General features: G+C 37.0%; 1 protein-coding gene across 2 annotated transcripts in view; it reads right to left on the bottom strand.

Annotated features, from left to right (window-relative positions):
* Positions 1-6879: 6879 nt before the first annotated feature.
* Positions 6880-14944, bottom strand: part of BLOC1S5 (biogenesis of lysosomal organelles complex 1 subunit 5) — a 68326-nt gene continuing 60261 nt past the window's right edge. The window contains exons 6-7 of one of the 2 annotated variants that reach the window (XM_042937947.1): positions 9312-9516; positions 6880-7899 (exon numbers count right to left, since the gene is read on the bottom strand). In XM_042937947.1, coding sequence (XP_042793881.1) covers positions 9337-9516 — 180 coding nt within the window. In that variant the 3' untranslated portion in view covers positions 6880-7899; positions 9312-9336. Of the gene's footprint in view, positions 7900-7964; positions 9517-14944 lie in introns of those variants that run through there. The other variant, XM_042937946.1, reaches the window with a different exon arrangement.

Raw genomic sequence — 14944 nt, 5'->3', positions numbered from 1 at the left:
AAAGCTGGATGCAGGGCTCGATCCCATGAACTGCAAGGTCATGACCTGAGACAAAATCAAGAATCAGATGCTCAACTGACTGAGCCACTCAGGCACCCTCCCCATTGTATATTCTTGACTCTCTCATCATAAATTAAATGACCATATACACATGGGTTTATTTTTGGGCTCTATACTCTGTCCCACCGATGTGTTCCACTGTTCTGATTACTATAGCTTTGTAATATATTTTGAAATACAGAAATGTGATGCTTCCAGACTTGTTCTTCTTTCTCAAAACTGCTTTGGCTTACCGAGTCTTTTGTAGTTCCATACTGTTTTTAGGATTATTCTATTTCTGTGAAAAATGCCATTGGAATTTTGTTAGGGACTACACTGAAATCTATAGTAATTGTATTGAATTTGGGTAGTACAGACATTTTATACATTTTATTCTTCTTCCAGTCCTTGAATACAGAATTATCTTCTCATTTATTTGTCTTCTTCAATTTCTTTCATCAATATCTGGTAGTTTTCAGCGTATCAATCTTTCACCTCTGGTTAAAATTATTCCTAGGTATTCTTTTTGAGATGTGCAATTTGTAAGGCAATTGCATTTGTAAATGGGTTTTCTTAATTTGATTTCTCTTACTTTTATTGTTGGGTGTATAGAAACACAACTGCATTTTGTGTATTGATTTTGTATCCTATAACTTGGCTGAAAATGTTGATTAGTTCTTTAGATCTAACAGTTTTTTGGTGGCATCTTCAGGGGTTTTCTATATATAATATCATGAAAGAGGTAAAACTGTCTCTCTTTGCAGAGGACATTGACTTCTCTTACAGTCAAAATTTTCACTCATAAATGGTAAGATTTGCTATGAAGTCTAAACTCCATGCCTGCCTGGTCTCAATCAAACTTGATTTTCTTTTTTTAAGTTTAAGGGAGGAAAACAATTACTCCAGAGGAATAATGGGAACCACATTCTGTATTCACTTCCATTTTTAAAAAGTATACTATACTACTGCCCACATTGGCTGTGGAGGGGGTTGGCTGGCCAGGAGGGCTACATGCACTGCAAAAGGTTGGTTCTTCTATCCTGTCTCTCCTTTTGCTATTTAAGTAAAGGCTGGACCACTTGGGCCTGGTGTGTGTTGACTGTTCTCAGTGACCTCAAATCACACAGCGGTCTCTTCCCTAGTGGCACTTATCTCTTAACCTTGGCCAAACTCATACCATTTTCTATCCTGTGGCACAGCATGAAACAGTAGATATTTTCAGTAATTTAGAATATCTTAGAACACGGAAATTTCACATATTGACTTATTAGTGTTTATAGCACATGAAACATTCTTTTTTTAAAAAAAACTATGTAATAGTAAAGAAAAATTGGCAGACACATCTATAATGTGGATTTTCATGATAGTATTTATGGAATATTTTTAAAAAAACATTAGGTATTTTTAATCTATCTAATGTACTGCTGCTGGCTCAGTGATAGGTGAGCAAAACACTGTATTACCTATATTTCTACCATTTTACTTTTTCTCCAAAAGAACACAGGGTGTATGTCTTGCTTACAAGGATGAAGTAAGATTAAATTACATGTAAGGCACTTAAAAGTACAATGTACACTGGAAGCTATAAGCTATGTTGTATGAATGTATACTTACCTTAAATCAATTTGGATTATTTCTTCAGAAATAATTATAATCTTGAATTTGTGTGAGGATCAGGTGTTACTTATTAATTTATTGCTCTTATAATGCATCACATTTAAAAATCTCATTTTCTGTTTTTTATGGAACATAAAGATAAAAATTTCAGAGGCCACACTGCTTTGTTAATTTTGCCAGACCAGTGACAAGAAACCACTGTTTTTAGCAGTTAAAATTTAAAAATGAGAAAAGGATGAGCAGGCAGGCAGTGATATAAGCAATTTTTTTTTTTTTTTTTTTTTTAAATTTTTTTTTCCAACGTTTTTTATTTATTTTTGGGACAGAGAGAGACAGAGCATGAACGGGGGAGGGGCAGAGAGAGAGAGGGAGACACAGAATCGGAAACAGGCTCCAGGCTCCGAGCCATCAGCCCAGCGCCTGACGCGGGGCTCAGAGCCTGACGCGGGGCTCGAACTCACGGACCGTGAGATCGTGACCTGGCTGAAGTCGGACGCTTAACCGACTGCGCCACCCAGGCGCCCCAAGCAATTTTGATCCTCTCTTCATTCTATGACCTTGAATTACACTAAGTCAATAAAATATTAATATCCATATTTATTGAAGTTGAAAATTAATGAAATGATTGTAAAACTCTTCTGAAAGACTAAGAAAAAACTACTAGAAAGTACATTTTCTAGAATGGTAGCTTCACATATTTTCACTGAATTAGTGTTTAAAATATTTTTCTGGTATTTTTCATCCTGAGATACAGACTTATAGCCCCAAATTGCAAAAAAGAGCCTCTAAGGTGGTTTCAGGAAAGACAGTCACCATGCTAACGTCCAAAGCAATACAAGGCTCTACTTTTAATTTGCAATGGCAACAAGAACCTCACACATCAAAATACATGTACATTTAAAACCAGTTGAGAAAGTGAATGGAAGTGTTCAGATGGAAAGCCTATGTGTGTTACAGGAGCAAAGACGACAATTTACAATGTATCTTGGAGGCATTTGTGACTCCTCCAGGTTTTCATGGCACTTCAGGTTTAATACCACAGATCTAATACCTCTATCTACATAACCATAATATCTATCTACATATTCACAAATAACAATAATGTCCTGAAAAGAATCCAAAATGATGTATTCAGGTGAAAGTGATGTAGGTTCAGAAAGACTATTATACTCTCATTTGTTTTCAGGAGCTCACAAATAGTAAGGAAGACTCCAGCAGAAGTAATAAAAACAATCAAATTAGTCCAGAGATAATAAACAATCAAATGAACAATATTTGGTACAATAATGAAAAGGAAAGGTATCACCTTTTATACAAGAATATGGACATTTCTTTTGGGGGTAATTTTTTAAATTTGGGGGGAAATTTTTCTTTTGGGGGTAAAAAAAATTTTTTTTTTAATTTGGGGGGGAGAGAGAGTGAGAGAGCGAGTGCGCACATGTGAATTCTTGCGAGAGGGGCAGAGACAGAGGAAGAGAGAGAATCCCAAGCAGGGTCTATGCTGTCAACACAGAGCCCAACCTGGGGCTCTCAGGAACTGAGATCATGACCTGAGCTGAGATCAAGAGTTGGACACTTAACCAACTGAGCCACCCAGGTGCCCCTTGGGGTAGGTAAATTTTAATATAATCAAATCAACATGTATTTGTCTGACATGCTATTTCTGTACAGAGAAATCTCACTAGATACTGAATACCAAAAACAATGAGAAAAACATTTTTTTTTTTTTATTCATGGCTGAGTAATGGCAAATTAATGAAAACAACTGAAGGCAGATAGGAAAAAGTGAAATTCCATAGCATCATTTAGACTGGCAATTGGTAACAGTCCTAAAAGCATTTTCCCATCCCTGTAGCCTGAAAGGGTTCCAGTTTTAAGAAGCCATGCCTACGTGGGGGACAGGAATTACACTTTGGGACTATCTGCTCTGCCGTAACAAAATACTACAGATGGGATGGTTTAAACAAACTTGTTTCCTCACAGTTCTGGAGGTGCTAAGTCCAAAATCACAATTCCAGAAAATTCTACCTCTGGTGAGGCTTACAGATGGCCACCTTTTGCTGTGTCCTCCTATGAACTTTCCTGTGTGTGCAAGTGGAGAGAGAGTGCTCTGTTGTCTCTTCCTCTTTTTATAAGGACTTGGTTACGGGATCGGGGCCCCACCCTCATGACTTCATTTAACCTTAATTACCTCTGTAAAGGCCCTATCTCCAAATACAATCACACGGGGGGGTTAGGGCTTCAACATATTAATTTGGCAGGACAAATTCAGTTTGCAACAGGGACTGAACTGGATGAGCAGTAGGACTGGTGAACCCCCAAAAGGTGTCATTCTCAATGAGTAAACTAGAAAATACCTAAATGTGCCTTTCTTTACTCCAAGGAGATCCATGAAGGGGAAAAAGTCTCCTCTGAGAATGCCTTATCACAGCCCAACACTCACCTATGTTTGAGAATGAAATTCACACTACTTCTAAGTGTATGTGCACATGTGCATGCATGCAGTGAAGGACAGGGGAGAGAGAGGCAGGAAACCCCAGAGGAAAACTGAAGGGATCCAGGGTTCGTCATGCCACAAGATACAAACTGGTGGTGCGAGAAAAATGAAAACACTATCTCCCTATAGAAACATATTTTAAATAAAAACTCCCCAAAATAAAGTTTAGAGGAATACCAACTCATAACCAAAATCACTGATCATATTAGAAAACAAATCACCAATATGCTTGTTTCAGACCAAACAACATACAACAAATTGGTAGATTTAGAGTAACAAAAAAGGAGAAAACATGAAATTATCATATACAGAATATAAACATTTACTATGTCTTAGGAAAAGAAAAGGAGGGGCAACTGGGTGGCTCAGTCGGTTAAGTGTCTGAATCGACTCTTGATTTTGGTTCAGGTCATGATCTCATGGTTCCTAAGATCGAGCCCTGAGTTGGATTCTGCACTGAGAGCACAGAGCCTGCTTGGGATTCTCTCTCTCTCTCTCTCTCTCTCTCTCTCTCTCTGCCCCTTACCTGCTCATTCTCTTTCTCACAAAATAAATAAACATCAGATTAAAAAAGAAAAGAAAAAGAGGAAATAATGGAGCTATTTCAAATGACCAGGAATGTTTGAGAAAGAAAGAAACAACACTTTTGGTAAAGAAAAAAACAACTGTAGTTAAAAACTCAATGGGTTAGGGGCTCAGTTGGTTGAGTGTCTGACTCTTGATTTTGGCTCAGATCATGATCCCAGGGTCACAAAGATTGAGCCCCACTTTGGGCTTTGTGCTGAGCATGGAGCCTGCTTAAGATTCTCTCTCTCTCTCTCTCTCTCTCTCTCTCTCTCTCTCTCTCTCTCTCCCTCCCTCCCTCCCTCCCTCCCTCTGCCACTCTCCCCTGCTCTCTCTAAATAAATAAATTTTTAAAAATTAAAAAAAAACAACTCAATAAGATATAAATTGGTTAGAGATGGCAAGAACGTCAAATTAGGGAACTGGAAAATAGATTTTTAAAGAAATATCCAGAATTCAACACACTGCAGACAAGAGACAAAATATGAAACAGATATAAAAGGGATTCGAAGAACAGTGGGATGGTAAAATATAAGTGTAATTTGATTTCCTAAAGGAGAGAACAGAGAGAATGAGCAATGTCAATATTTAGAGACAGTAGCTGAGAATTTTCCAGAATTGTGAAAAATCACTAATTTTCAGGTTTAGAAAGCTCAATGAATTTGAATAGGATAATAAAAAGAATTTTAAAAAGATCAAAAATACTGGAATTAAAATAAAAAAGAAAATCCACAGCTAGACACATTTTATTATGATGACTTTAACTGTAAAACACCAAAGATAGACTATAAAGAACCTGAGAGAGAAGACAGTTAGCTTCAAAGGAGTAGTGATCAGCTACAACTGTGATTTCAGAAGCAACAATGGATGCAAGAAGATAATGAAAGAATATCATTAAATACTGAGAGAAAATAATCATCAATCTAGAACTGTAGAGCCAGCTAACTTTCAAGGATAATAAAATGATAAGCTTGTGGATAAATCTAAATAAATACTGACTGTATAAAATAAAATAGCTATTTTTGTAGTGAAACAGATAAAATTAAAATTCTAGACACTAATTGATTGAGGAAATAAAACTTTGTTTAGGAAGATAGGAAAGGCACTAACTTTGGATTTTGTTAACTATGCAGGTTAAACTTCTTGGTAAGCACTGAAAGTTAAAAATTGAGTTTTACCTTTTTTTAAAAAACATTTTATGTTTATTCATCTTGAAAGAGAGAGAGAGAGAGAGAGACAGAAAGCACAAGTGGGGGAGAGGCACAGAGGAGAGACAGAGTCCCAAGCAGGCTCTGCACCATGAGAGCAGAGACCAATGTGGGGCTCGAACTCATGGACCCTGAGATCATGACCTGAGCCAAGATCAAGAGTTGGACGCTTAACTGATTGTGCCACCCAGGCGCCCCAAGTTTTACCTTTTAAACTAGTAGAGGGAGTGTGAATGGAAAAAGAAAGCAAGGGGCGCCTGGGTGGCTCAGTCAGTTAAGTGTCTGACTTCGGCTCAGGTCGTGATCTCATGGTTGGTGAGTTTGAGCCCCACGATGGGCTCTGTGCTGACAGCTCGGGGCCTGGAGCTTGCTTCAGATTCCCTCTTTCTCTGTCCCTCCCCCACTCAGACACACAGACAGACAGACACAGACAGACACAGACACACACACACACACTCTGTCTCTCAAGAATAAAAAAAAAGAAAAAAAAAAGAAAAAGAAAATGAAACTCAATCTAAAAGAAGGCAACAAAACAACTAACCAACAAAACATGGGCAGTGAGCAAACAGAAAAGCACAAGAGATGAGATAAATGAATCCTAGTAAGTTACTAGTTTCAACAAATTTAAATGGATTAAACCCTCCACTTAAAAGATAATCAGATAGAAAAAAATCCACCTAGAATTTTTGTTAAAAAACACAGATTTAAAAGTAATACAAAACTAAATACAAAACATTACTAGGAATAGAAGCTATACTATAAATGTAAGATTTATTCTAAGCTTTGAAGAAAGAAAATGCTAAACTTATATGTACCTAATAAGAAAGTTTCAAAATACAGAAAATGAAAATTGACAGAATGACAGGAAGAATTAGAATATCCACTAGAGTAGGAAATTTCAACATATCTCAGAATCTGAGGGATCACTGAGAAGGAAAACAGTAAAACAGATAATTTGAACGACACTGTAAGTTTTTTTAATGGATACCCAATAACTGGAAAACAGTGTATGTTGAAACACTAGTGAAACACTTACAAAAACTAACAATAGTTTAGGTCATAAAGCAAATAAATTTCAATGTACCAGTCTGATATGGCCCCATTCTCTAACCACAATCCAATTACAGCATAAATTCATTATAAGAACAATTTAAAAATCTACAGGTTATGAAATGAAAAACCACCCGCAAATATTAAGTCAAAAAAAGAAATCATAATGAAAAACAGAAAATACTTAGGCCTTAAAAACAAATGTTGCTATAGCACTTTAAAAGGACAGAACATTATTTCATTTGATCATTATAAAATAATCCTGTGAGCTACACAGAACCTATATTACCTCTGCTCAACCACGTAAACAGTAGAAATGTTGAAAATTAAAGTTAACTTTTTATGTAAATAAAATATCTATCAAAAGTGCTTTGGAAACTGAGATGCGAGGGAAAATATTAAGGGGAAGGCAAACCAACTGTCTCTTTTACACACTATGTTGAATAGCTCACAAAGTTATAAATAAAGAATGTACTATCTTAATGTTTAAAGTTCAAGATGCCCACCAATTCATTTTAGTTTAAGAAGTCCTTTAGATCCTTATGTAAAATATACGAACTTATAATGGTATTTATTATTCATATGAGATGAACAAACACCATCAGAAACCTCTGCTGCACGAGTGGATGGAGGAACCAGTTAAGAGTACATTTGCTCTCACACACACAGTCCCGATTTCTTGGTTATAGCATCTGTTCAAACGGTGCACAGGCAATTAACAGCATTCCAAAAACTGCCTACAGTACAAAGGGAATTTTCATTTCAGGTTCCCCTCCCTTTTCATGTGTGGGCTATTTTTGGAAGTACGGTTTTATTTTTTTCCATCCACTGAAAGAGAATTAAGAAAATTCCAACATGCCTTTGTGTCAGCAAGTGCTCTTTTTTAGTCCAGGTACCAGAGAATGATTGATGAACCTGTCAAGCCTACAGTAGCGGACAGAGAAAGTTGGCAGAAGTTCAGTGTTATTGAAAGAAATCTCAAATACTTATTTCATCTCCTCTATTAACTTTAATCACATTTTCAACATGGAGCCAAGAATGAAGCTTTGACAGGGGGCCATAAATTTACACAAGCAAGCATTGTCACTTTTCTGCAGTAGCAAGACTGAGATAACACAAGAGAGTCGGGTATTTTCTTTCCTGCCCCTTTCTTTACTGAAGAGCACTAAAAAAATATTTGAAAGATTTACCCATACCTCAAATTCATTTGCCATAAATCTCAAGAAATTATTGCATTTAATTTTGCTTGGTTTATGGCAAATAAAAAAATCAATTTAGTTCCTCAATTAGACTGTTAAAAGCAGGTTTTTTTTTTTTAAAGATCACAGTGATGACAGAATTGGTACATGTTTCATCATAATACACCTGCTTATGAGAACAGACGTTGAACACTAAAAAAGGATTTACATTTAACATGGATCATTTGCTATGTGGGCAAACACTTCTGGTTTATTCAGAGCCAGAATCTTTATATGGTTCCAGAGGGACTCCTTGGCAGATTCTGCTGATTACTCATTAAACAGTTGAAACATGTATGGACATTATTTATCTTACAAAGCTTACCCACAGCAAAACAGACACAAAAACGAGGTAAATGAGGTGAATACTACGGACAAGATTATGGTTCTTGGAAAGGCTAAAAGTCAAATATATTTTTGGTAAGCTTTTCCTTCTAAGTATGTTTTAAAAGTTGAAAATATTAAGTGCCGGAAGGCCACAAAATTTAACAAGTGTGTTCTGTCACTCAGTGAAACACACGGCATTATGCTGAACTGCAAAATCTGTAACCTTTCCCAGCAGGCAGTTCAAAGGCCAACGTGGCCATCTTTGCCTCAGTAGAGACAAGGTTTTGACTGTCCCCTCTCTTAAATATGATCTCTGCTCCAAAGACACTTGTTTTTGTCTACATTACTCATGGAATAATACTGTATAACACTCTTCCAATAGCCAAGGACGTTATGACAGGCAGCTACTGTATCTGCTTCTAAGTCAAATTAACTACTGTTCACCCTGTGTGAGAATGAATTAAATTATTTTTCTAAGAAGCCTGTACTTAACAGTTCTCTGAGATGATCAATGGAAAGAACACCCAATTCTGATTAACAAAAAACAAATTTGTACCATTTTTCCTGCTACTCCTCCCCATTCAAATAATTATATATAGGCACTTAAAACTGGAAAGATGTAGCTCTCTTCTATTAAACACTTAAGACTCCAGTAAGACCTTTCTTTCTTCTGATGTAAAAGTGCCACTGAATATATTGCTAAGCTTGAAGCAGAGGCTAAATGGTTTGGTAGGAACAGTTTTTGGGGGGAAGTCAATGTTTTCTTATTACTTTGTCACTCTTGTGGTTCAAGTTCTTAAAAGGTTGAAAATTTTGCTAGGTCCTTCTCCATCTCGGCATACTGTTCTTTAAGTCTCTCCATGGCTTTTCTGTGTTCTTCATCCACTTCAGCCTGTTTGCTGTGTTGTTCTTTCATGAAATCTTCCCACTGGATTATATGCTGTTTTTCACTAGCTATTAAATGGTCATTAAGAATCTGAGAAAAGAAATTTAAAAGTCACATGACATTTTTCAGACAATTATTCTGCTATGCAGAAGAGACAAACATAACTTTACCTCTTAATATTTGGTTACTACAGCAATAAGTTTGAAAGACACATGCTAAAATTGCATTACAGTTTTAATGTCCAATAGGAACATGACGTATAGAAACATCTAAGGCTTCTCTTACCATGACTGAACATGGGTAACCATATTTCTGAAATCTCAAAAATGTCTGGTATCTTTAAATGACAAAATCAAACACAATCCAAGTAAAAGTTTATGCCTCTATTTCTCCTCAAGTTCCATTTAACTACCTATAAATTTTACATCAAGTTTAAAGAATATATGCCAAAAAGAAGCATTATTATATTAAATTAAAGTGCAGGTCTTCCATATTTAGATACATGAAAAAAGTATAGATTGTGAATCACTGGAAAAGAATGGAAGACATGTCTTCAATTCCATCCCTTAAAGTAAGTAAACACCTAACGCGTCTGTGTCAGATATATTAAGTTCTTCTTGAGATTTTCTTAGTATTTCTAGATGAAGACGAAAACATTTCCTTTTGAGTACCACGACAATAAAGATAAAACCACGTGTATCTTTACAAAACCACGTCAAACCACGTCTTTATAAAGACATGTATCTTTGTATCTTTATAAAACCACGTCAAAAAGGCATACATTTAGTACAATTAAAATTATCTTTGAAGATGCACAACAAAGAGCTGAAGAGGAAAAGAGAGTCTGCAAAATAACTTTATCCTTTATCCCTGCCTTAAATGCTCTACATACATGTCTTCAGAAGTTAAGCTTTGATACAGACTAAGTCCTATGAAGCAAACAAAAACTGGGACAGATGCAGACCATAACAAGTTACAAAGCACCTCAAGTCAGCACTAATTTCCAGCACTCTAACGGAAACAGGACACCTGGTATACACAGACATTGGTGCCCAGGTGCCTGGCCACACCAGAAAGATAGGTAACAGGAAAAAAAGGAAGCTGTGTTTTCATGCTGCCATGTGTCCTTGCTGCTCTGGTTTCTCTCCCCTCTGAGTCCTGATGATAAACAGGATGAAAAGCTGGACGATCCATCATTCTTTAGGTATTTATGAAGCGCATATTTTTGCTAGCTGTTTTGTCTATCTTACCTGCTTCTAAAAACTGCTCTCATAAAATTACATTACTTTCACTTTACAGATGAAGAAATTAAGGTTTAAAGGACACCACATTTAATTTCTTCACGGTCACTCAGCTATGAAGTTGGACTCAAACTTAGGTCTTTGTGATACCCAACCCATGCCTTTTCTATCACAAAGAGCAAATCGGATCTTTCCAGAGGAAGGTTTACACAGGTAGCTAAAAGTCTCTTTCGCAAGACAGAAACAACTATTAGAAGAGCTTTTTCTGCCAATGTGATCTGAAGTTCCTCTGCACCAAGCCTTTTCAAGCGAAAAGAGGCTGGATTAGAGGCTGAGGTTTGAGTTAAAGTCAAATGTTCCCTTTTAGTATGTGTCCCAGACCCTGGGACCTGCACAGGCACTACGGTGGTGGGTGAGAGGGCTAGGGAGGGGTTGTTGACGCTATAAATTTGGGAAACAGGTTAACCAAAATCCACTTTACCTTTTAACTTCTCAGCCTCATGGACTACAATTCTCCAAAAGATGAATAAAACATGAAGAATTCATTAAACTCTTTTCATGGAACTTTGGCAAACATATTATATTCTGAGAGAGAAGAAAATGCAAACGAGCTCCCTCAAAAATGGAATCCTGCTTTAGCTGTAACTTACTTTTTAATAAATACAGAAAACACTAACGAAACAGGCACGCTCAGATGCTGTTTAACTGCCTTTTCTTTTCTTCTTATTCTTTTAGGATACGTACCATATCTGGCCCAGCCAACCCTGTGATTTGGACCATAAGGCAACAGGCCGGACTCCACTTCCCACCAGAGAGCACTTTTTCTAGTACAACTCCACAGAAAAATGAAGATTTGGGAAGCACACTTCAAATTCTGGTTCACTTGCTACTAGTTGCATGAGGCTGAGCAAGTTAAAGTTTCTTTAACTTTAAAATGAGGAGACTAATAGTTTACAGTCATAAATAATATTTATGAAGACCAGAGGTAATACATGTTAAGGTCCTAGCTCAGTGCCTGTGGAGCTTAATGAAAACTGATATTACTATTATATGAATTATAAGCAAAACATCTAGAAGCCAGATCAAACCACTTTTTATCTTCCCCATTTTTCCCTTTAATTTTAATAATTTAATTTCAGGAACAGATTCTTGTAATAATATGAATACAGGCACTCAAATAAAAGTGACTTTCCTCTTCCCATTCCTGTACTCAATTCAATCTTCCTTGATGATTCCACTATTTACTATCTGGTTCTAAGAAAAGACTTTAAGATGTTGCTAAATACTGGTATGTCTATTTTATAGTTTCAGGATGTTATGATATTTTATATATATACATGTAACTATCCAACTAGCTTTTGCACAGAAGACAGATCATGTCTTGGCCTCACAGTCCAGGTGAAAAGATGTTGAATGCTGACCAGTTTCTAATCCAGTTGAAAATCTAGTCCTGCTTTCTTATCAAGAAGTTCTTAAAGTCATTCTATTTCATAGCCTCTCACTTTTAATAACAGTAAGTGCTATGCAAACTTGCATTCTTCATAGCAATCAGTAAAAACAAAAACAAAAACAAAAACAAAAAATGGAAGGCAGTTTATACATTCATATACTGACAATCCCATACTCTTTATATACATAAATAAAATTTGGCTACCCGGAAATAACATCTTCCTGAAATTTAGTTGAGAACTATATGGTAAGACTTAATCCATCAAAAGAAAAAAAAGATACCAAGAAGTCCAATTACAAGCATTGTGGTGTTCCTGAAAAGCTCTTCTGATTTTGAATCTACTTACCTTACTTTACACGTAATTCTTTTTTTTTTTATGTTTCTTTATTTTTGAGAGAGAGAGAGACAGACAGACAGACAGACAGCGTTGAGTATGGGAGGGGCAGAGAGACAGGGAGACACAGAATCCGAAGCAGGCTCCAGGCTCCGAGCTGTCAGCACACAGCCTGATGCGGGGCTTGAACCCACAGACTGCAAGATCATGACCTGAGCTGAAGTCGGACACCCAACCAACTGAGCCACTCAGGCGCCCCACTTTACACATAATTCCAACCGTTAGTTAACTGGGTTTCCAAAAGTACACCATATTAAATGTCACAAATTAGAAAAAAAATGCTGATAAATGAGACCGGAAGAAATGATAGGCATCAGCCTTACATATAGGGCAGGAGAACACAGATAACAAAAACTTAAAACACAGTCTTTGAGGGCATTTGGTACAGAAAACCACTCTCTTGGGGTGCTTAGGTGGCTCAGTTGGTTGAGTATCCAACTCTTGATTTCGGTTCAGGTCATGATCCCAGAGTTGTGGGATTGAGACCTGTGTTGGGCTCCGTGCTGAGTGGGGAGCCAGCTTAAATATTCTCTCTCTTGGGGCACCTGGGTGGCATAGTTGGTTAAGTGTCTGACTCTTGATCTCGGCTCAGGTCATGATCTCACAGTTTGTGAGTTTGGGCACAGCATCAGGCTCTGTGCTGATGGTGCAGAGCCTGCTTGGGACTGTCTCTCCTTCTCTCTGCCCCTCCCCTGCCTGTGCCTTCTGTCTTTCTCTCTCACAAAATAAACAAGCAAACAAATAAATAAGTCAAAGGTTCTCTCTCTCTCTCTCCTTCTACCGCTCTCCCTGTGCCCTCTCCCCTGCTCACATTCTCTCGCTCTAAAAAAAAAAAAAAAAAAAAAAAAAAAAAAGATTAAAAAAAAAGAACATTCTCTCTTTCTCTTAATTCCCTGAGGACATCTCCATATTCACCATAATGTAAAACTGTATATTCTCAGTAATTCCTAATTCGTAAAGAAAGTTAGTCTATAACATTTAGTAAATTTTTTGCAAAAACCAGGAAAGTATGAAATTATATATATATATGTATATATGTGTGTATATATATATATATACATATATATATATATACACATATATAAATTTTTTTGATTCTTAAACTTATTATTTTCTTTGTGAAGCAGCATGTGTACATAGTGTGGAGCACGTGCAGGCAGAGGAGGTCCTGGGGGTTCGGGGACATCACGGAGCCTCCTGCCCTCCCCAGGCTGCTGCCTACTCTTAGAGCCCTGCAGGTCCCAAAGACCATGGGACTCAGAATCCATCTGCAAAACACATTAGCTGCTTAAACAAGTATGAAAGATGTTTTTAAAGATTTCCATCCAAGATAAAGTTATAAAAGTGGTGTGCTTGAAGAAGATAAAACCTCAGCCTTGTGGTAAACTTGGCTAAAACTCCTAGACACATAAGGTTTTACTGTATACAATAGCAGAAAATGCCCCAATTAGCTGTCTCTCACTTATCACTCAAGCAAAAGGTAAACAGTGTTCTAAGTCAATAGGCGTGAAGGTTTTCCTAGGGTGTATCTACTCCAAATGTGAGGACATGCGACCTGGCCAGCTGTGACTTTATTGGACAAAATAACAAGGAGCTGAGCAGCTGCTTCATCAGAAGCAGCAGATATGCCTCCCGACAGACTGCCACACTACATCCTCGGTGCCACCAAAGCCATTCTAATGCCAGCATGCACCCCAGTTCATACACTTAGAAAATCCACAGATTTAGCCTGACGTGCCAATGAATCTGTTTATAATACAAAGAACTCTCAGAAAAATAAGGAAAAATCTTTTATAAATACTGAACTAACTGTATACTACCATCACCTGTGCCCATCACTTTCAAAAATAGCCATTCTGCTTTTATGTTCAATTAATGGGGTTCTACAGAAGACTTAGTCTGAAATAAGTATTCCTCTAATTAAAACACATCTGAAAAACAATCCCATCAAACTACAGTTACATTCAAACAGATTCATACAAGTCTAATAGGAAGTGACAGTTCCCCTACATACATACCAAATCCTTTCTCTAGGATCCTTTTTCCTGGCATTATTAGTAGTTCAATGAGTACTGAAGATTTTTTCCTGATGTTTATACAAACATATTTCTTTAAGAACAACAAAATGAAGTCCTATTACATAGGATGGTCTGCAGCCTTCTCTTTTCAGTAATGACACAATATGTACGAGAGGCACAGCAACAGCAGGAGGGTGGGAGAGCTCTGCCCTGGGTGCAAGCAATAAGAGTGTATTGTCTGTAGAGAATTTAAATCAATGACACAAACAAATGAAAGACTGTGTTTTATCATCAGCAGACACTGACAATACTGAAAAATGCTGGTGACAAAATACTCCTAAACCAAAAATCTCTCTTTGGTCTAAAGCTGTAAATAATTACTGAGGTTACTGTCGAATTTTAATAGTATGTTTCA

The sequence above is a fragment of the Panthera leo genome, chromosome B2, assembly GCF_018350215.1.
Source record: "Panthera leo isolate Ple1 chromosome B2, P.leo_Ple1_pat1.1, whole genome shotgun sequence".
Taxonomy (NCBI): Eukaryota; Metazoa; Chordata; class Mammalia; order Carnivora; family Felidae; genus Panthera; species Panthera leo.
This window is presented reverse-complemented; position numbering and strand designations above follow the sequence as displayed.